The sequence below is a fragment of the Zalophus californianus genome, chromosome 9 (genome assembly GCF_009762305.2).
Source record: "Zalophus californianus isolate mZalCal1 chromosome 9, mZalCal1.pri.v2, whole genome shotgun sequence".
Taxonomy (NCBI): Eukaryota; Metazoa; Chordata; class Mammalia; order Carnivora; family Otariidae; genus Zalophus; species Zalophus californianus.
Window position 1 is genome coordinate 72,228,789 of NC_045603.1, and position 23,116 is coordinate 72,251,904.

The 23,116-nt window shown below is 36.2% G+C and overlaps 1 protein-coding gene across 5 annotated transcripts in view; it reads right to left on the reverse strand.

The window, feature by feature from the left end:
- Window positions 1-8,509: 8,509 nt before the first annotated feature.
- LRRK2 (leucine rich repeat kinase 2) overlaps window positions 8,510-23,116 on the reverse strand; it is a 142,144-nt gene continuing 127,537 nt past the window's right edge. For 3 of the 5 annotated variants that reach the window (XM_027592219.2, XM_027592216.2, XM_027592220.2), the window contains 9 exons: window positions 21,281-21,475; window positions 20,033-20,226; window positions 18,584-18,656; window positions 17,628-17,812; window positions 14,369-14,521; window positions 12,563-12,771; window positions 11,714-11,811; window positions 10,636-10,707; window positions 8,510-10,039 (listed from right to left, as the gene is read on the reverse strand). In XM_027592219.2, the coding sequence (XP_027448020.1) occupies window positions 9,980-10,039; window positions 10,636-10,707; window positions 11,714-11,811; window positions 12,563-12,771; window positions 14,369-14,521; window positions 17,628-17,812; window positions 18,584-18,656; window positions 20,033-20,226; window positions 21,281-21,475 (1,239 nt within the window). In that variant the 3' untranslated portion in view covers window positions 8,510-9,979. The remainder of the gene's footprint in view (window positions 10,040-10,635; window positions 10,708-11,713; window positions 11,812-12,562; window positions 12,772-14,368; window positions 14,522-17,627; window positions 17,813-18,583; window positions 18,657-20,032; window positions 20,227-21,280; window positions 21,476-23,116) is intronic. The other 2 variants (XM_027592217.2, XM_027592218.2) reach the window with 2 other exon arrangements.

Genomic DNA, 23,116 nt, shown 5'->3' on the forward strand with positions numbered 1-23,116 from the left:
CCCAGTGCTCATCACAAGTGCCCTCCTTAATACCCATCGCCCATCTAGTCCATCCCCGACCCACCTCCTTCCATCAACCCTGTTAACAAACATCTATCATTTGTTCTCTACGGTATTTTTCCTACTTCTTGAAAGTTGAAGGCATCTAGGAAGCCTTAATATTGAATCAAAAGATGCAAGAAATGAATATCTAGAATTATTTCAATGCTGAAGGATTTTAATCCATTACCAGACAGTATTGAGGTTGAAGTGATGACATGAAAGTATCATGGTACTATATAACTATATTGTCCCCTTGCCACATTCTTTTAACTTTGTCTATACTTTCTTTGCTGAATTACCATAAATGGTTCTTTATTTAGGCTAGTGATTCAATGGTTATTGAGAAATTTGCCTTTGTACTAGATTTTAAAAAATAAAATAGTCATAAATATAAAAAACAGAGTCTCTTATGGTTTGCTTCCCTCTCTCTTTTTTTTCCTTCCCTTATGTTCATCTGTTTTGTTCCTTAAATTCTACATATGAGTGAAATCCTATGGTATTTGTCTTTCTCTGACTGACTTATTTCACTCTGCCTAATACACTCTAGCACCATCCACATCATTGCAAATGGCAAGATATCATTCTTTTTGATGGCTGAGTAATATTCCATTATATATATTTCACATATGAATGAGATCACATGGTATTTCTCTTTGACTGACTTATTTCACTTAGCATAATACACTCTAGCTCCATCCATGTGATTGCAAAAGGCAAGATTTCATTCTCTTTAATGGCTGAGTAATATTCCAGTCTGTGTGTGTGTGTGTGTGTGTGTGTGTGTAATCACTTCTTTTTTATCCATTCAGTAGTCAATGGACATTTGGGCTCTCTCCATAGTTTGACTATTGTTGATAATGCTGTCATAGACATTGGGCTGCCTATATCCCTTTGGATCTGTATTTTTATATTCTTTGGGTAAATACCTAGTAGTGCAATTACTGGATCATAGAATAGTTCTATTTTTAACATTTTGAGGAACCTCCATACTGTTCTCCAGAGTGGCTGCACCAGTTGGCATTCCCACTAATAGTGCAAGAGTTCCCTTTTTCTGCATCCTCAACACCTATTGTTTCTTGTTAATTTTAGCCATCTTGACAAGTGTGAGATGGTATTTCATCATGGTTTTGATTTGTATTTCCCCGATGATGAGTGACGTTGAGCATCTTTTCATGTGTCTATTTGACATCTGGATGTCTTTCTTAGAAAAGTGTCTATTCATGTCCTATGCCCATTTCTTAACTGGGTTATTTGGGTTTTGGATGTTGATTTTGTTAAGTTCTTTGTAGATTTTGGATACTAACCCTTTATCAGACATGTCATTTACAAATATCTGCTCCCATTCAACAGGCTGCCTTTTAGTTTTATTGATCAGTTCTTTTGCAGAAGCTTTTTATCTTGCTGAAACCCCAATAGTTCATTTTTGCTTTTGTTTCCCTTGCCTCTGGAGACATGTCTACTAAGAAGTTGCTATGGCCGAGGTCAAAGAGGTTTCTGCCTGTGTTCTCCTCTAGGATTTTGATGGTAACCTGTCTCACATTAAGGTCTTTCATCCATTTTGAATTTATTTTTGTAGTAAGAAAGTAGTCCAGTTTCATTCTTCTGCATGTTGCTGTCCAGTTTTCCCAACACCATTTGTTGAAGAGACTGTCTCTTTTCCAATGGATATTCTTTCCTGCTTTGTGGAAGATTAGTTGACCATATAGTTGTGGGTCCATATGGTTCTCTTCTGGGTTCTCTTCTGTTCCATTGATCTCTGTGTCTGTTTTGTGCCAGTACCATACTATCTGGATGACTACAGCTTTGTAACAGAGCTTGAAATCCAGAATTGTGATGCCTCCAGTTTTGTTTTTCTTTTTCAGAATTGCTTTGTCTATTCAGGGTCTTTTGTGGTTCCATACAAATTTTAGGATTGTTTGTTATAGCTCTGTGAAAAATACTGGTGGCATTTTGATGGGGATGACCTTAAATGTGTAGATTGCTTTGGTAGTATAGACATTTTAACGTTTGTTCTTTCAACCCATGAGCTTGGAATGCTTTTTCATTTCTTTGTGTCCTCTTCAATTTCTTTCATAAGTGTTCTATAGTTTTCAAAGTGTAGATATTTTACTGCTTTTGTTAGATTTATTCCTAGGTATCTTATTGTTTTTGGTGCACTTGCAAATGGAATTGATTCCTTGATTTCTTTTTCTGCTGCTTTGTTATTAGTATATAGAAATGGAACGAATTTCTGCACATTGAATTTATATACTATGACTTTGCTGAATTCATGTATGAATTCTAGCAATTTTTTGGTGTAGTCTTTTGGGTTCCTATACAGAATATCATGACTGAAATAGTGAAAGTTTGACTTATTTGCCAATTTGTATGCCCTTTATTTCCTTTTGCTGTCTGATTGCTGAGGCTAGGACTTCCAGTACTATGTTGAACAAGAGTGGTGAGAGTGGACATCCCTGTCGTGTTCCTGACCTTAGGGGAAAGCTCTCAGTATTTCCCTATTGAGAATGATACTTGCTGTGGGTTTTTTTGCATATGGCTTTTATGATATTGAGGTACGTTCCTTCTATCCCTACAGTGTGGAGAGTTTTTATCAAGAAAGGATGCTGTATTTTGTCAAATGCTTTTTCTGCATCTATTAAGAGGATCATATGGTTCTTGTCCTTTCTTTTATTAATGTGTTGCATCACATTGATTGACCTGTGGATGTTAAACCACGCTTGCAGCCCAGTAATAAACCCCACTTGGTCGTGGTGAATAATCCTAATGTACTGTTGGATCTGATTAGCTAGTATCTTGGTGACAATTTCTGCACCCATTTTCATCAGGGATATTGGTTTGGAAGTTTTCCTTCCATTTCTAATTTTTGAAACAGTATCAGAAGAATAGGTATTAATTCTTCTTTAAATGTTTGGTAGAATTCTGCTCTGAGGCCATCCAGCCATGGACTCCTATTTGCTGGGAGATTATTGATTACTGATTCAATTTCTTTGCTGATTATGGATCTGTGCAAATTTTCTATTCTTGTTCCAGTTTTGGTAGTTTGTAAGTTTCTAAGAATCTATCCATTTCTTCCAGTTTGTCCAGTTGGTTGGCATATAATTATTCATAGTATTCTCTTATAATTGTTTGTATTTCTGTGGTGTTGGTTGTGATCTCTCCTCTATCCTTTGTGATTTTATCTATTTGGGTCCTTTCCCTTTTCTTTTTGATAAGTCTGGCTTGGTTTTATCAATTTTATTAATTCTTTCAAAGAACCAGTTCTGAGTTTCCTTAATCCATTCTACTTGGGTTTTTGTTTCTATATCATTTATTTCTGCTCTAATCTTTATTATTTCCCTTCTTCTACTGGCTTTAGGCTTTATTTGCTGTTCCTTTTCTAGTTCCTTCAGGTCTCAGGTTAGGTTGTGTATTTGAGATTTTCTTGCATCTTGTGGTAAGCCTGTACTACAATATACTTCCCTCTTAGGACTGCCTTTGCTGCATCTCAAAGTTTTCGGGCTGTCATGCTTTCATTTTCATTTGCTTCCATGTGTTTTTAAAATTCTTCTTTAACTTCGTGGTTAACCCATTCATTCTTTAATAAGATGTTCTTTAATCTCCTTGTATTTGAGGTCTTTCCAAATTTTTTCATGTGTTTGACTTCCAGTTTCATAGTGTTGTGACCTGAAAATGTGCATGGTATGATCTTGATCTTTTTGTACTCGTAGAGGGCTGATTTGTGACGCAGTGTGTGATCTAGTCCGGAAAATGTTCCATGTGCACTCAAGAATAATGTGTACTCTGCTTCTTTAGGATGAAATGTTCTGAATATATCTGTTAAGTCCATCTGGTTCAGAGTGTTATTCAAAGCCATTGTTTCCTTGTTGATTTTCTGCTTAGATGATCTGTCCATGGCTGTAAGTGGGGTGTTAAGTTCCCTTACTATTACTGTACTATCATCAATGAGTTTATGCTTATTATTAATTGATTTATATATTTGGATGCTGCCAAGTTGGGGGCATAAGTATTTATAATTGTTAGATCTTCTTGACGGATAAGATATAATCTCTTCTACCAGTTTTCCAAACTGCCCTTGTTACGATCTTTGTTTTAAAATCTAGTTTGTCTGATATAAGTACGGCTACTCCAGCTTCCTCTGACTTCCATTAACATGACAGATAGTTCTCCATCCCCTCACTTTCAATCTGCAGGTGTCTTCAGATCTAAAATGAGTTTCTTGTGGGCAACATATAGATGGATCTTGTCATTTTTTTAAATCCATTCTGATATCCTATGTCTTTTGATTGACACATTTAGTCCATTTACATTCAGAGTGATTATTGAGAAATATGAATTTAGTGCCATTGTGTTACCTGTAGAGTTGGTGTTCCTGGTGATATTCTCTGGTTCTTTTTAGTCTTTGTTACTTTTGATCTTTTTTTCTCCACTCAAAGAAGTTTACAGCTATAATTTGTTCAAATAAACCTTCTGCCCCTTTATTTCTCTCTTCATCTTCTGAGACTCCTATGAATGAATGTTACTACATCTTACTAAGCTGTTGAGTTCTCTAAGTCTACCTTCGTGGCCCATTACCTTTCTTTCCCTCTTTTTGGCTTCATTATTTTCCATAATTTTATCTTCTATATCACTGATTTGCTCCTCCATTTCATCCATCCTCATTTTTATGGACTGCATTTGTGTTTGCATCTTGGTTATAGCATTTTTCGTTTTGGCCTGACTAGATTTTACTTCTTTTATCTCTGTAGTAAGGGATTCTCTAGTGTCTTCTATGCTTTTTTTCAAGCCCAGCTAGATCCTAATAATCATTATTTTAAATTCTAGTTCAGACATCTTACTTATATGTATATTGATTAAATCCCTGGCTGTGAGTACAACCTTGTGTTCTTTCTTTTGGGGTGAATTTCTCCACCTCATCATTTTGTCCAGAAAAGAAAAGGAGAAAGAGAAAAAATAACAAAAACAAAAACCAAAATGCAAACAAAACAAAAACACAAAAAAAGCAAAAAACAGAAAAAGAAAAGACAAACAACAACAAAAAAAAACAAGAAAAACAAAAACATAAAAAAAGAAAACCAAACCAAAAAACAAACAAACAAACAAAAAAACAAACTGGATCCTGGGTGTGTTTTGGTCTGTTTGTTAAAAGAATCTAGATCCCCAAATAAAAAATAAAATAAGTAAAAAATAAAATAAAATGAAATGAAAGTAGACAAAAATTAAAAATATATATGTAAAGTATATATATAAAAGTTTTAAAATAAAAAATTTTTAAAAGGAAATTGGAAAAGATAAGAAAATAAATGAAAAAATAAGAAAAATAGAAGAAATAAAGAATAAAAGTAAAAACAAAGCTCGATCCTATTTCCCTTAGAGCTGAAGACTTTTTAGCACTCTATGATCAATAAACTTGGTGCAGGTCTCCTCGGGCGGGGGCGGGGTGGGAGGGGCTGCTCTGCTGATTCTCGTTTCAGTGGAAATGTGCCTCTAGGGGGCGCCTGGGTGGCTAAGTCGGTTAAATGTCCGCCTTCTGCTCAGGTCATGATTCCCAGGATTCTGGTATGGAGCCCTGCCTGCATCAGGCTCTCTGCTCAGCGGGGAGTCTGCTGCTTCCTCTCCCTCTGCCTGCAGCTCTGCCTACTTGTGCTCCCTCTCTCTCTCTGTCTCTATGTCAAACAAATAAATATTTTTTTAAAAAAGAAAAGAAATGTGCCTCCAGGGCATAGGGGGCAAGGCTTGGCACACACAGTTCTGTCTTCCACTAAGTGGCACTGTTTTGCTCTCTGAAGGCTTTCAGCACCGTTGGGTGGGATGAAAATGGCTGCACTCATGGGGCACCTGGGTGGCTCAGTTGATTGTGTCTGCTTTTGGCTCAGGTTTTGATCTCAAGGTCCTGGGACCCCCTGCACTGGACTCCCTGCTCAGCGGAGATCTTGCTTCTCCGTCTCGCTCTGCCTCTCCCATCTGCTTGTTCTCTCTCTCAATAAATAAAATCTTTAAAAAAAAGAAAGAAAAGGAAAGAATAAAGAAAAGAAAAGAAAAAAGAAAAGGAAAGAAAGAAAAAACAAAGAAAAGAAAATGGCCGCCCCCTGTTCTCTAGCCCGGGAGCTGAAAGTTCACAACCCCTACTCTTCAGTGAGCCCTCACAGAAAAGCAATCACCCTATTTGTTTCACCGGTTTCCATCTGACCCCTGCATTCATGCTATTCATGTCTGGAGCATTTTGGTGTTTCAAAACCCCAAATTTCAGGGATGGCCAGGGCGCAGACCCACACTGTTCCTCCAAGGGTGGGTCCCCCCACACTTGCTGGCCTGTCCCAGAAAAGGGGTCCCATAACTGCACAGCAGTTTGCAATTTATAGCAGAAAGCCTGACCAAGACCTGAGGCTCTCTGCTGGCTTCCTGGCTCCTATGCCTGAGAACAGTGCAGCACCTTGGCACCACCTGTTCTTCCCCTGGCACAGGGCATCCTCAGACCACCCTATCACTCCTGGGATTCTGCCCCTTTTCACCACCTGTGCACCTTAATCCAGACATGTCCCCCACACTAGCAAATCTGTAAATTCAGATTTTGTACTCCGCAGCTTGTAATACTGCTTACCTTCATAAGCAGCCTCCCTCCCCACCGTTGCATCCACAGCCATGTCTCCCCCAAGTGAACTTCCGCCCTCCTACCATCCAAAAGGTGGTTACTTTTCTACTTGTAGACTTGCAGTTTCTGTTCTCTCCGACCTCCAATTGATTTCTTGGGTATTCAGAATGATTTGATAACTATCTACCTGTGTTGGAGAGACCAGACAAGGGTCCTCCCACTCCTCCGCCATCTCAACTCTTCCCCCTAGTGATTCAACACGTTCCTACAACACCCAGTGCTCACAAGTGTACTCCTTAATCCCCATCACCTGTTACCCATTCCCGCCACCAACCTCCCCACTCCTCATAACCATCTGCTTGTTCTCTATAGTTCAGAATCTGTTTCTTGGTTTTTCTCTCTCTTTATTTCCCCATATGATCATTTGTTTTGTCCCGTAATACTTCTAACCCAGCACTTATCCGCTGGTTTGTATTTTCAGAAATAGATGGGGATAATAATAACCTCCTCTCCATGGTGTTCAGATTAGTCATAGTGACACAAATAAGGTACTCCATGAACTCTGGCTGTCTAGGCCCTATTGCCATGGGACAGTGGAATCTCTGGAGGCCAAGCAGTATCCCCCCATGACCCATCCCTCTCCCTACTCTTTGTCTTGGGCTGAGAATCCCCCTAGTAGAGACTTCCCAGTGAGCCTGTAAACCAAGGGAAGGGAGAGGACAGCACAAAGGGAGAGCCATGTTTCTGCTCACCACTCACAGCACATTCAGACTACAGACCTGGCTCCCAACCAAAAATGAAGGTGCTAAGAACACTCCAAATACCTTGAGGAATTGGATGAACCAAGTACCTGTGTACTTTTAAACAGTCAGATTCTGAATTGTTATTGGCAACAATGGTCCCAAGGCTGGGAAACTGGCCAGATGGAGAATGAGAATTTCAATTTCTCCCAAGTTGGCACAGTTTAAGATTTTACTATATTGCTGATGAGTGTCCATGAAAAGCAAAAGCATTAAGTTTCCCAAGTTAGGTGTTGAGCGACATACAGTGATGGATTACATAAAGATGCAAAGTCCCAGGAGGCTTAGACATTATCTACCCTCAGTATCTTCAATTTAGAAAAATTCTCAAAATTTTTTTGTTATTTTTGCTGTGTTTCATCAATTTATGTCACAGTCTTGATGAAAAATAAGATGAATTTTACTTAAAGTAGTTCACACATAATCCATAGTGCTTGCCAGAATTAGATCTGGGGCTACCTTTTTATTTTTTTATCTTTTTAAAGATTTTATTTATTTATTTGTCAGAGAGAGAGAGAGAGTGCACAGGCAGGGGAAGAGTCAGGTAGGGCAGGCAGAGGGAGAAGCAGCCTCCCCGCTGAGCAAGGAGGCTGATGTGGGACTCCATCCCAGGACCATGGATGACCTGAGCCGAAGGCAGATGCTTAACTGAGTGAGCCATCCAGGTGTCCCAATGGGGGCTCCCTTTTTAAATTTAAACTTCCGCTCCAAAATATTTTCTTTTAAGATAAATGCTTATGCTTTTATAAAGATTAGTAGCTTATTTGGGGGTTCTAGACAGAAAAAACTTAAAATAACTGTCAATTTTTTATAAATTGTTCTAAAGTCATTTTTTACTGTACTCAAGAGTGAATAATCTTACTTAAGAAAATTTTTATGAAAACTTGAAAATGAAATAGATCAGGCCTACTAGGTTTTATCCTGGGATCCTGGAAACTATGTGTATGATAGAAAACTGAATAAATCCTAAAGAAAAAACTTTAGTTAGCATTTTCTATATATCTCATACACACATTAATGCAAAATTTCATATTAGACAGATTATAGACATATATGTGAAAAATAAAGCATCACAAAGTTTTAAAATTCTTAAACATGCTTTAAAAATGTTTATTATTCCATTCAAATACAATGTTCATTTTATATATTTCTTCATAATTATCTTTGTAAAAAATTGCAATAAATACAAAGGAACAATGAGAAATATCACAGAAACAAACTCCTCCATTATTTTTAAAATCATCCTATAAAACAACATCAGTCAGTTCTGAGAATTAAATGGACTGGTTATCCTATCACAGGGAATTGTTTGAAATTATGAATATTGGCCAGGGCCAATGAATTTACCAGAAATGTTCTTCCTTAAAACAGAACAGCACTCAAATTGTTTCCTAGATACTTGGCCCTGATATTCTTACTGTGGGAAGATATTTAAACAATTTAGGTATAATTTAGGAGACTAGGTTAGGAAGTATTTTTACCCATCATAGCCTGAAGCTCCTTCCTTCTTCAGCAAACTAAAGTGTTAACATACTTGCGCCCATGGTCCTAATGGGAGTTGTGGAATCCTGTAATTCTGGAAATGTGCTTTTTTTCCCGAGTGATGCAGGATTTGCAGAGTCACAAATTTAGGAAGAAGGTGGGTAGAAGTGTTAGAGCAGAGGTTAGGAATGAGTAACCAGAGGTCTGGCTTACCACTGAGAATCCAAATTAAAACATAAAAAAAATCACTTGAAGACTGAACATTGTATTTACACCAATTATACAAATTTCAGGGTATCCACATTCAAAGACAGAATCTTGCAAAACAGTAAAAGAGAAAGTGACTGTGTCTTTCCTGGCTATGACAACATGTTACATTTTCTCATCAGCACTTTTCATGACATTTTCTTCCAGATGGAAGGAAGTTGCATGAAATGCATTGTTTGAATCAGCAACGAAGAGAACGCACATCCCAATGAAGGGCTTTATTAGTGAAAATTCATTGACGGTTTACAAGCCTATGTGATAGCTGCATTTAAAAGCAATCTAAGAAGAAATGTATTACATGTGAAATGGGTCTAATAGTTTGATTCTACTTTGCAGAATACCTAGAAAGTAAGAAAACAACAGTCTTGTTTAAGTGCAGAATTTTAAATAATGTTTACTTTCCTTACAGATAACAGCAACAAAATTAGTCACTTTGTAAATTTTAGTATGACTCCTGCAATTATGTACTTTTTAGATTTCCTTTCATTACTTAATCCACAAAATTAATTAGGATGTGTAGGAAATATGTTATATTTTCAATAGTTCTTCAAAACATATTTTCACTGATAATTATTTTTACACATATTTATATTTAAAATAAGATATATAAAAGTTCCCTCATATGCACATGAGCTATTTCAAAAAGTGGAAGAACCCTTTTCATATGTAAACATTTTTAAAGAAATATTTACAAGAGAATAATCTTCCCATCCAAAGACAAATATCTCCAATATCTCTTATTCAACAGATATTCTTCTCATTTTCTCAGCTAATTCTTTTCTCACTTCAATATGTTTTTCTAAATTTTGCACTTCATGTGGAAGATTGATGTCCCAAACAGACAAACAAGATTGTATCTCTACAAAAGAAAAAAATGAAACCATGTTTCAAAGATCGGCCATAAGGCATTTTTATTTTATTTCAATTTTGTTCATTTATATTTAGTTGTCTTGTACAAATATATATATATAAATACAGCTAAAAATAATGTACTAAATTACTGCTATTTATAAGAAACTCCATTTGGAAAATGTTTAAAACATCTTACAGGAACTACTACATTTCAAAAAGAGTATGGACCTTTAATAATCTAACATTTCATTTTTTGAAAGAAATCATTTTTTCAAACACTGTTCAAAATCAGACCTAATATGGCTATTGGTAAGTTGTAAGGAAAAATACCCACATTTAGCTTAAATGTGGGCTAGTTCTCATTTTATAGTGGTTGGTATTTCTACTTCATCTCAAAAAATACTGAACACTGCTAAATCACTGAAACTTAATTTTGAAGATTTATGTTTAAATTATTTACACTCTAAAGAAGCTACCAATTAAAACTGCTTGAAGTATTATAGGATATGTTATATTTATTATAAATGTATAAAACACATAACATGTTATAATCATCAATGTCATTGCAATGTGTTTGGAATACAGTATCTTATTAAACATTACCTTTTTGGTATTGTGTACTTTCGGTACTTTTCCGGATATACCCCAAAACCAGCATGACATTTTTAAGGCTTCCTTTAAAAAAATATGAGTCTTCTGTTAAAACAATATGTTAAGTTGGACTTTAAAAAGTCCTTGGAACTTACTTTATAATTCTACTTTTTAGGAGACACTTCAATTATATTGAATAAAAACTCTCCAAGACAAGCAATTATTTAAGGTTCAAAAATTTGTGATCTACTCCTTGCTATAATTTCTATGAATTGTGTCAATCTGAGAAAACAATTTAACCTTTGAAAAACGGTTTTAATGTTTATACAGCCCAAGTTACAGTATTAAATGAGATCATGTGCATGAAGGTGCTTTGCCACTAGTCAAATGTGAAGCACTTGGATAAAGAATTGGATGGATGTATATACTGAGAGTCTGTCACTGAGACATACTTTCTTCTCAAGTCATTTGCTAAGAGGCCCTAGAGAAGCCCTAGCAGTAAAGGGGTAAACAAACACATACAAACTCAACCCACATGGAGTTTATGTTCTAGTGAGGTGACTGACATTAATGAAAAAAATCCATGACCAGGACCAATGCTATGCAAGAGAGATGTTATGAGAGCCCCCAAGAAAGAAGTTTGACCTCATCATTATTGACTTCTCAGGGGTTTTGATACATGAACTGTCATTTTGAAGAAAGACTTAACTTAGTCTACCTTCTTGGCTTAGTTAGCTACATTAACTTAAGTTAAATAAGCCAAGAATGAAACAGCACATGAAAAACCTTGTGGCAGTATGAAGCACGGTATTTCAGAGGGACTGAACACTATTCTAGAGCAGAAAGCGCTGGGAGGAATGTGGTAACGGGCAGAAGCTAGGAAGGTGAGGTGAAGCCATATTGTGCCTGCCACACCTTGTAGATTCTGTTCAAATTTATCTTTATTTTAAAAATCAATTAAACCCACTGAAATCCCACATAATGTCAATAAGGAACAACCACTTGGGTCCTAAAGTACATACGAATTAAATCAGAGGTTGGAACAACCTTGGTAGAATAAAACTAGAGAGACAGCCCACTAGACACCTACTGCTCTGCTTGCGTGGACATGTATCCTGATAGCTAACCAAGCACTCACAGCATCTAATCGAACTCCTTCTGTGCAACTCCAACATCCATTCATAAAAACTGGGTGAGAGTAAGGAGAAACACTTGTCATTGCTTAGTATATTTCTGTAAAAGGAATTTACTCTTTCTTCACCTGTCAAACACATTATGACGTATTTGCTCAAGTTATATAAACTCTAATTTCGCAGAACGTAATCCCATTATGTTATTTTCATGATCAACTTTGCATATAAGCTAATACTGTACTCTAAGCCAAGTAATTAGTTAAAAGAAGACAATGGAATGTATTTATGTAAAAAACATTTCACATGCTGTTATGATTTCTTCATATTTAAATAGAAAAATAAGAGCAAGAAAAGATGAAGTTTGTATAAAACATCATGATTGTCAACACTTGCACATTGTAGAGTTCAGCATATATTGTTACAAGAATATGAATTTGCTTATAGGATGAAAAACCAAACTTAACAAGGGTGGGAAGCTTAAACTGATCAAAATAAACATTTGCTTTAATATCTTTGGTTAAAATTTAAAAATACTCAACATTATCTATTTCCTCTTTTTGCCTTAGGTATAAAAAGCAAGATGCAAATTTAGTGCTCAGCCGCAATAATCTGCTTCTCTATGGGACTGAGAGCATCTACTCTCTCCATTTTTTTAATGACCCCATTCCAAATGTCTCCCACTCCTGTTTCATTCTGTGACCAACACACTTCAAATGACATTGGAAAGTGAGAGAAAAATTAAAAATAAAACCATATTTTTATAATCTCAGACAATACGAGAAAAGATCTAAAGGAAAGAACCTTACCTAACTGTGCTGTCATCATGACTCTGACAGAGTCACAAAAATTGTGAATTATACGTATAATTCGACGAGTTGAAAGATCAAGGAGTAAAATATGGCCTCCTCCAGTTCCTATCCAGAGAGCAGTGTTCTTCTGGAGGCAGAGGGTTTTCACTCTCCCAGAATAAGACAGTTTGTGTTTTGATTCTGCATTTACTTTGACCATTTCCTCCCTAAAACCATAAAGTATGCATTAATAGTTTTATCAACAACTAAGAGATAAAACAGATGTATATCTACATATAAATAATATATACAGCATCTTAAATTATGAATACATGAGAGTATACATCTTATATCATTAAAATCCTACAAAACTGGTTTTGCTAAATACAGAAGGCCAAAGTAGCTTCTCTACTTGAAACAAATTATCAAAGATAACACAACCATAGCCCCTTAACTTCAAGAAATTCTAAAGTACATAAAATGGATATAATTTTTATAAATAATAAACCTATGTAATTCAGTAAAGAAAAGAATAAATTATAATATAAATAGAAAAAGTTATTTTCAAAAGCTTTCCACGAAGTCTAAAATTTACAAAGGAAAATTAAATTGTAGTCATTTGCATGTATAAGATATCAATACCAACCACTAAATTCTTCCCTGAGCCAATGAATAATTCATGACAAAAATGAGGTGTCGAGAAATAAAAGAACTCTAATACTTCTAGAACTTCAGGAAGTAAGGGAGTCTTCATCAGTCAGAACTCCCAGCACTTCAGAATATAAATCGCCTTACCATCCAGAGAAAAACGAAAAGATCCTAGGAGAGTAAACTTTGAAGTCTCATTTTAAAGACATAGGGCATAATCTAAATGTTTTCCAGAGTATAAAAAATCTACATAGTAAAAACAAAACAAAAGAAAAAATATAAAGTGGCTGGCAGTGGTCCTGTTTCCCAGCAGCAGCACACAAAAGATGTGTTTGATTTAAAGTCTGAGATTTGTGTCTGACATGCTGGATCAGACTAAGAACTGGCTGTCAGTCTGGTGTCTTGACCCTTCGTCCTTAGGGACTTAGTGCACTGGTCAGTCCAGTAGGTTATCCCCCATTTTTAAAACTGTTTTGTGACTTTATCTTTAGAGCAAAGTATCCTTGGACCTATAGGATAAAATAAGTAGCAAACTTTGAGGGCTGCCTGGATGGCTCAGTTGGTTAAGCATCCAACTCTTGGTTTCTGCTCAGGTCATGATCTCAGAGTCATAGGATTGAGCCCCATGTCGGGCTATGCACTCAGCAAGGCATCTACTTGGGATTCTCTCCCTCTGCCGCTCCCCCCATTCCTACTCTCTCTCTCTCCCTCTAAATAAAATCTTTTAAAAAAAAGTAGGAAACATCGATACTGTGACATCACTAGATGTACCATCAGCAATGAATCCAGTATGATCACTCTCAATAATGTACTATTTTTTGATTAGAGAATATTTTTGGAATACCTTGAAGAAACCATATACATTAGGTTTCTTTTTTTCCAAAATGAAATTTGCTAGATACCAAGAGATTGTGCTAAAAAGCAGTAACAATTTTGTTTCTGAGTTTTTGTTTGTTTAGTTTTCTAGCTAGAGGTAGAAACAAAGTACTATTAGTCATACTTCCTTTCTCTGTGAAATCTGAAATGTAAAGACAGCTCTTACAAGCATAAAATAAAGAACCAATGACATTGTACCTACAGTCAACAATATGTTATACACCTAAAAATTTGTTAAGAGGATCAGTGTCACATTGTATTCTTTCCACAATAAAATACAATAAAAAACAATTAATTTACTTTAAAAAGTGCACACAGTCTATTAGTTCACAGAGTTTTTCAGTTTTCTTATCCCGTACTTCCACAAATGGGCTATTTTTCTTAGCAACGTAGAGAGCCGTGTCTACCACCACCGCTATGATGTTGGAATCACTGAAAGCTGCATAAGAAAACCTAGAGGGAAAGAAAGAATGTCACTACTATTCATTTCTCGCATACAGATTGGCTACCATAGGCCCTATCTTCATGGCAAATTCCTAGTTAGTCCTTGAGGCTTAACTTAAATGTCAGTTCCTCTGGAATTCATCCCTGACCTATCAAAATACACCAGTCATTCCCTTTCCCCCACTGGTACTAGTTGTAATACTATAGAGCTTATGAAATGTAAAATTGTATTTATGAATTAGTACGTCCCTGACACTAGACTATAAATGTGACTTCTTAAGGGCAAGGACCATGTATTTTCTATATAACTACAATCCAGTAAAGAGTCACCAAGTACCTATCTATCTAGTGATAGATGGGTGAGTATCTATCTAGAAAAATGCCAGGTTAACAAAGTAGGCAGTTTGTGAAGTGGATGGACAGAAGAATGGATGGATGAAGAATGAACTAACAGAAGGAATGAACAACCACGAAAAAGTAAAAATGGTTAAAGTTGCAATACAATCAGATAAATGACATGAAAATGTCACAGGGTGTAAAAAAATCTTTAGTTTGTCCTAGGGTAGGAAGATTTTTTTCCTCCATCTTTCTTGTCCTGGCGAAGGAGGCAAAAACACGTGTTGCCAGACAGCCACTCCATTTTAGGCAATTCCTTCCCGAGTTTTGCTGTATTTAACAGAAGACAGCCAAACTAGTCCAAATAGTCCATAGTTTTAGAATGTATAAAATACTTTTGTGTGTTATCCTATTTGATCCTCAGTAAAAATCTTATAAAATATTACAGATCTCAATATCTGTAATTACAGAAAGCTTACAAATGCTAAATAACTTGCTCAAGGCCACCTGACTGGCATGGTACAGAAGCAGGACTCTACACAAGTCTTTGGAGGCCCCTGGCTCCAGAGGCCCCATCACCTTTTACTACCCGTCATGGCTCTCTCAGTGCGCACCGAGGAGTAAGGAGGGCAGTGAGGATGAAGCAGCATCTAATCAGCGATGTGGTATCTGCTTAGCCAGGGAGAGACCAAGGCAACAGGAGGTGCTTTTTGAGAAGAGAGTAAATATTTCCATGTGTCTATGAAACTGGGTCCTAATCTCTTTTGGGAGATGCGCAGCTTTGAGCCTCATGTTTCTGAGCAGCTTTGAAAGCTTTATGTCTATGGGTGATCTCTCTGGTAAAGTGTTTATACTCCAAATCTTACATGGAAATGTAGGGCATCGATACCCATGATCTCATAACATGCTCTATGAAAATTAAAAAAAAGAAAACTGGGGGCCCTTCTTTTTAAATATTTTCAGGCTTGTTTAGGTTGGTTAAAAGTGTAAATTCCAGAATGAGAATAAGTTTATCTAAACATGTACCACACACTAGGAAACAAATCTGTGAACATGACAGAAAACAAAAATCCTCACCCACGAGAACCTACAATACATAGCAATGTATCTGAACCCCAACTCTACTTTTGAATCACCTGAGAGTCTGAAAAGAAAAATACTGACACCTGGGCTCCACCCCATGATGAATTCTTCTGATTTATTTGGTCTGAGGTGAGTCCCAGGCAGAAGATTATTTTCAGCTACCTAGTGGTTTCTAAGTGGGGCCAAGCTGAAAACCAGTAGGTCTAGTATTATTAAGAAAGCATTTTTGAAACTTCTTTTATAACAATGAAGGGAAATAAGAGCTGCAACGGGAGAACAAATCCAAGGCACCTAATCTGCACAGGTGGAATCAGAGACCACCACTCAGAGGAAGCAACATCTGAATTAAACTCAGCAGGGAACACAGTCATCATCCAAGAGAGGGAGAACCCTAGTTTAAATATATAGCCAGGGAAATAAACAAAGCTGTCTTTGAGAACTGAGATGATTTCAGTTCGGCTAAAGCACAGAGGGCAAGGAGGCTGCAAAATATTAATTTAGAGAGGGAAGCAAGGGTCTGGTAAGCTCTCTTAAGAAATCTGAACATCATGTAAAGGACAATGGGACTTGACTGGGGGTTTTAAGCAAGAGACTGACATCAGATTGATTTGCATTTTAGAAGAGCCCCTCTGTCTGCAATGTTGCGAATGGACTAAAGGGAGCACAATCAGAGGTTGAGAACTGGTTAGAAAGATGCTCTTCATAACATGGTCATCGATGGTGGATGACAGCCTGCCCCATGGAAGCAGCAATAGGAAAAGTGAGAAATACAAGAATATGAGAGTCAATTAGAAGGAGAGTTAAGTAGACAAAGGAATAAAGGACAAAGGAGTGAAGGATTACTCCCAGAATTTTGGTCTTGGGCAATTGGGTAGATACTGAAAAACCACGATATTCCAAGATAGGGATTTGTGACTCAAAGCAATTAATAACCATATCTAATATTTACTAGAGCTTACCAAGTGCTGGGCATTATGTTAGCTCCCTTTATTAATTTTGTCTAGTCTTCCAAACATCCCTTTGAGATAGAATATATTACAATTCTCAGGTTAGAGAAGACTGGGTATTTAAGAAGTTCTTGCCCAAGTTTACATAATCAATACATGGCAAAGCCAGTATCTGAACTACAATTTGTGCTGTTATCCACCAACCTATGGTGCTTCTCCCTGAGGAATGAATACAGAAGAACCAACTGCAATGATCTGGTTAAAATGCAACTCTAAGTATTGAAACAACAAATTGGGACAAGGTTTATAGTTTATTTTCACTTGAAAGTGGCTATCACTAACTTTGCTGTAGAGAGGACATCTGTGTAATTATCAAATCTAGAGATGACTTTATTCCTGAGGCATATGTTTCTTATAATCAACATTTAATGGGAGTTATCCAAAACACATATGTAAAACCCACAGATGAAGTAAAATACTGAATTTATTGCCTATCAAATTCATGTTTAATTTGATACAGAGATAATGAAATTGTTACAAATTTAGATTGATAAATACTACTAAGATTATCATGGTTTTTCATATTTTATCTCAAACATGATGAGGCTGGATGATATCTTTAATAGAAAAATAAATTATGCATTTTAAAAGATTTTTACTTGGATTGCAATAGCATTATTGATATTGATTATAAAGAGAATAAACATGAATAAAGCAGTAAATTAATTGTACAGATAGAAATAACTTACAGCTGATTTGTCTTTGTCTCAATGAGCTTCTGAATGGTGAAATCATCAGAAAATGAGAAAAGTTTTGTACCACATCCTCCCCACATAATGTTTTTTTCAGTTGAATTCATGGATTCACTCAAACACATCAGTGGAGTACTGACATTTCCTATATTTAGTATCTTCAAAGGAGCGGCTCCTTTACACTTTGCCAAGAAGAGAAACACATTCAATAAACTGAGTATCTGCAAAATGAAATGCTGTATAATCTGCTGTGCTTTCTAAAAGCTACTTTTCCATCGTAAATGGCTAGAGGTCTTAAAATAAAAATTCAAGATACAATTTTCAAAGGATTTATGAAAACACGATTCAATTCAAGTGGAATGCAAACCAATCTCTGTACTTCTCCATGCAAAAAATTTACAGGAAATAGCTCAGGGATTATACTCTACTTGTTTGTCTCTCATCAGATAATCAGCTTTTTGATAACAAGGAGTATAAATGGGTAGGATGTTGGATAAATAGATGGAATTACAGGTGCATGGATGGAGGAAAGAATAAATGTTTTATTGATAAATGAGAATCTGAAGAACAGAAAGTTATATGATTTCTTCCAGACTAAAGAAAAAGTTGGTGGCCAGCCAGATTTAAAACTTAAGTTTTGTTTTTTCCACAATATATTTATAAGGAATTATCACTTCATTTATATAAAAATAGAATTATTTTCATTACTAACATGTTAAATCAGATCTCATTTATCATTTTATCCTTAGTTCATTCATATAAAATGTACAGTCAGTCAACAAGTATTTATAGAGGATCTATTGTATGCAAGACTTTAGGAAAAAAAGATGAAAAGCAGAATTTCTGACCTTGCTCTTAGGGAGTTTATGTCATTTAGAAGAGGGGTGGGAATAAGCATACATAAAACAAATACCTTAAAACAATTTTTGATGTAGAATGGATTCAACATTTACCTTAACAGTTTTATCTTCAAAAATTGCTAAATTGCCATCAGCAGTTCCCACCAGAAGAAAATTTTTTTGCTTGCTAAAAGAAAAAATATCAAAATTGTTATAAAAAGAATGGTGATATTGACCGAGATGGCCATAACGTTCCCCTCTAAAGTTGACTAAACTTTAGACAGGTTTCTGCGTGACTATGGGCCCCTGACCTCCCTTTTCTTACAGCATTTATTTAGAAAACTTAACAACTGTAAATTCTTTCTCTGCCCATTTGAGATGTAACCCTCCCAAACTCTTGTCAGTTTTACGGCCCAGGCCCTGGTATGTCTCTCTGGGAACTAGGAGCCTTCCTTTTGAAATGTAATCATCAAGAAAGGCAGGGCGCCATCTCCCAGTCTCTGTGGGAGGGTAGGAGCCTAACTTCAATAACGCAAAGCTAATGAATCGCTGAACACTACATCAGAAACTTATGATGTACTATATGCTGGCTAACTGAACATAATAAACAATAAAATAAAGTAAAGTAAATAAAAAAAATAAAATAAAATAAGCGACAATTAGCAAACACAGAAGGCCTAATCACACTGACCCCCCCCACATATAAAGTCCTCCAATACTCTTCCACTAGCTCACCCCAGTGTTAAAAACTCTGCCACCTTTTGTTTCAGCAGAGACAGCTGAGTTCAGTCTCTGTCCCTTATTGCAATAAACTTAAATAAAGTCTTCCTTGCCTATTTAATGCCATCGATGAAATTTTTCTCTGACGATATCCAAATAATTTCAACTCCAAAACTGCCCGTGGAGTTTCTATTTCAGCTGCCAAAAACTTGAGTATCACATTTTTTCTAATATTTATTTTCCAGTATTGACTTAAACCAGAATCATACATGGGGTATAATCTTAATGGCTTCTGGAAATCATCCTGCCCCAAGTACTATAGCAATCAGCCTGTGACTTAACACCTGCAATCCTGCCATTTAGATAAATTCCTTTGAAATGAGATCTCCACAACTTATAATGCTTGAGTCATTTTCACCTATTAATAACTTATCAATTCATTTATTGGCTATTTTCTCAATTTGATAGTGAACTGACATGTTTTAAACCAGCACATAACAGGCTATTAATACTCAAAAAAAGGATAAAGAAAAAGTCATCCCTGAAAAGGCCCTACAATGAAAAGCAAACTGATGTGAGGGCTGGTAAAGAAATAGACCAGAGCTGAAGTAACACCAGCAGGCCCTTCTTGGCCTGAAGAAGGGACTGATCTGTTTTATAACGGCCGCAGCTTGAGCTATAAGAATATCTTTGTGGCCTCCCACAATGCCCTTTAAAATATGCAAATAAATAGAAATATGTTAAAAATGAGCAGTTTTTGCTGAAGCAATAACAGTTTTCCACACAATTCAGTCATATAAAAGGTATGTAATTTTCTCCCAAAGGTCAAATTCACTATGGCACCTTTGCTTGGGAAAGGTATTGCAATACAAGCAAGTCACGGAATCAGTCATCTTTTCAAGGGTATGTCTCTTTTCCCCATCTTCGGTATTGATAACCAGGAGCATGCCAGACTGTGTCCCACACACAATCCAGCTTTCCTTTTCCACAGGAAGAGGTACCAAGGCCAGGCACAGTATTCTACTATCAATAACTTCCTGTTAAAAAAAGAAAAGAAAACACACTCTGAAGAACTTGATTCAAGCTGAAGTGACTAGAATTTGAATAGAATGAAAATACTGTTATCCAGACACTTAACTCGTTTTATTCTCTTGCTTTTAATTTTAAAAACAATGCCAATTTTACTTAACTTTCAACAATAAATGAATTAACTGGCAAACAATTTTGCCCTTCTAAAATGCATCGGAAACTAGAATTAAAATTGAAATTTGTTTTTCGGTATCATTATTTCTCACTCTGTCAAAATAATATGAGGGTACTGTTCAACTTTAAGAATAATGATTAGGCATAACATTTATTTCAAGGCAACAGTCAAAATATTAGGTTATTTTGTAAGTCTAGAAATTTATCTTTTATTTGCTAATACAACTTATTGATCCATCTTGTAAAGCTGGGCTCAGATTTCTTCTGTCAGTCATTTGCGTGCATGCACCACCCCCTCCCAGTCTGAGTGCTGGCTACTAACAGCTCAGAGCAGCACCCGCCACTGCAGAACTGCCCTTCGCTGATGGGGGGGGCTAGCTTGCCGGGAAATGGCTGGGAGGTGACACCACACCCATCCTTGGACAGACTGAAGCCAATGACTGACTGCCGTGTGGGAATGAAAGACTGGCTCCCTTCAGAGATCAATCTGTGCTGCTATTCACACCCCAGAGTTTCTCATGGCTAAAGATGGAGGGTAGATTTCCTCAGAAACCACATTTTTATGGAATCTCTTCCCCCTGTTCTTTTTGACTTCCTTCACTTCCTTAAAAGTTACTCTCTCCTTAAATCACTTGTACAAGAAACTCTGTCTTAGACTGTTTCTAGGAATCCTGACCTAAGACACACATATACTATGCTTTTAAAACAAAACACAGCCGATTTAATTTCATGTAAATACTCTTATTCTACCAGAAAGCTAAATAATACTCCTATATTGCTTTCATTTAATTTCTTCCAAAGTAACTTTTTTAACTGACACATGCTTTAAAATCATCCACAAAATAAATTTTCTAAAGTATCTGTAATTTAAAGGGTACTTGAATTTACCTCAGGAGTGTGTTTTTCTGTATTTAAGTCGAGAAATAAAAGCTGCCCTTTATCACGGTGCCCACAGCCCAGCCAGATGCTTGCATTCTTGCTGCTATGATTTGTAGCGACCATGCATTCAACACTGAAGTTTTTAGGTATTGATATACGTCTCATCAGACAGATTAACTCAGCTGAATTCAAAGTGTCAAAGACCTGAGAAAGTTTAAAAATGACAAAACAATACACATCAAGTTAACATATGTCCTCTTGAAAGATATTATTGTGCATAATGTAGAATGATGTGTTATAGCTCTATCAAGGAAAACCTAAATCTGTTAAACTGTGATCCAATCCAAGCAACAGGATAAATAACCCAAACTACAGATAAAATTACATTAAAATAATACTTATTTTTAGACTAAGCATGAGATAGATTCTTTTGTCTGTATGGTATGTTTTGTAACTTGAAAAGAAAGAAAATCTCAAAAGTGCCAATGGAACAGAAATTTAACAGAGTCAGGAGCTATTTTTCACCCAGTTTTATACTGCAGAGCCACATCATGTTACAGATAAACACTGGCCACCAATGGAACAGACCTTCTGCCAACTGAAGGGAAAAGAACTTTTGATCTCTGGTAATGAAATTCACAAATCACTTCTAGATTCCATTTTCAGGGTTCTCTTTGAAACACAAAAGAACTAGAGAGACAGGCAAGGGCGGTGGGGACCAGGACTCAGGAAACTGGAATCAGAGCCATGACACAGCCACTTGTCTTCCACCCACGAGTCTCTGAGAAAGCACCTTATTCTCTATGCCTCATCTGACAAAGGTGATGAGTCTACCTATCTTGCCTAATATATACTGTACTTAAAGATTAAGTGGGTATGTCAAAGTCAAATACTGTCATATACTAAAAAAAAAAAAAAAATTCAAGGTAGTTATGTAATCTATAAATACAGGTGAAGTATTATTGAAAATAAAAGGAGGAAAGAGTAAAACAATAATTAAGCTATGGAAAATTTCACTGTGAAAAAAAATTTAAAAATACAAGTGATTAACACCAGTGGGGGTAACCAAAATACAAGTGAATAACAGCAGTGGTAACCAAAATTTACAAACAAGTGGACGTACAAATGGCCAACTAGTACATGAAAAGGTGCTCAACATCACTCATCATCAGGGAAATACAAAGCAAAACCACCAGGAGATATCACCTCACACCTGCCAGAATGGCTAGAATCAAAAAGACAAGAAATAAGAAGTGCTGGCAAGGATGGAGGAAAAGGAAACTTTGTGCGCTGTTGGTGGGAATATAAATTGCTGCAACCACTATGGAAAGCAGTATGCAAGTTCCTCAAAAAATTAGAAATAGAACTACCATGGAACTTCCAGTTCAGGGTATATACATAGAGGAAATGAAATCATTATCTTTAAAAGATATCTGCACCCCCATGTTCTTTGCAGCATTATTCACAGTAGCCAAGATGTGGAAACAACCTAAATGTTCATCAATGAATGAATGAATAAAGAAAATATGATATATATGTATATGTATATACAATGGAATATTATTCAGCCATAAATAAGAAGGAAATTCTGCCATTTGTGACATGGATGGAGCTTGAGGGCATAATGCTAAGTGAAATACATCAGAGAGAGACAAATACTGTATGGTATCCACTTATACGTGGAATCTAAAATATAATAAAATAAAACAAACAAAACAAAACAAGCTTCTAGATACAGAAAACAGACTGGTGCTTGCCAGAGGCAGGGCATGGGAGTAAGTAAAATGGATAAAGGGGGTCAAAAGGTACAAAATTCCAGTTATAAGACAGGAATGTAATGTATAG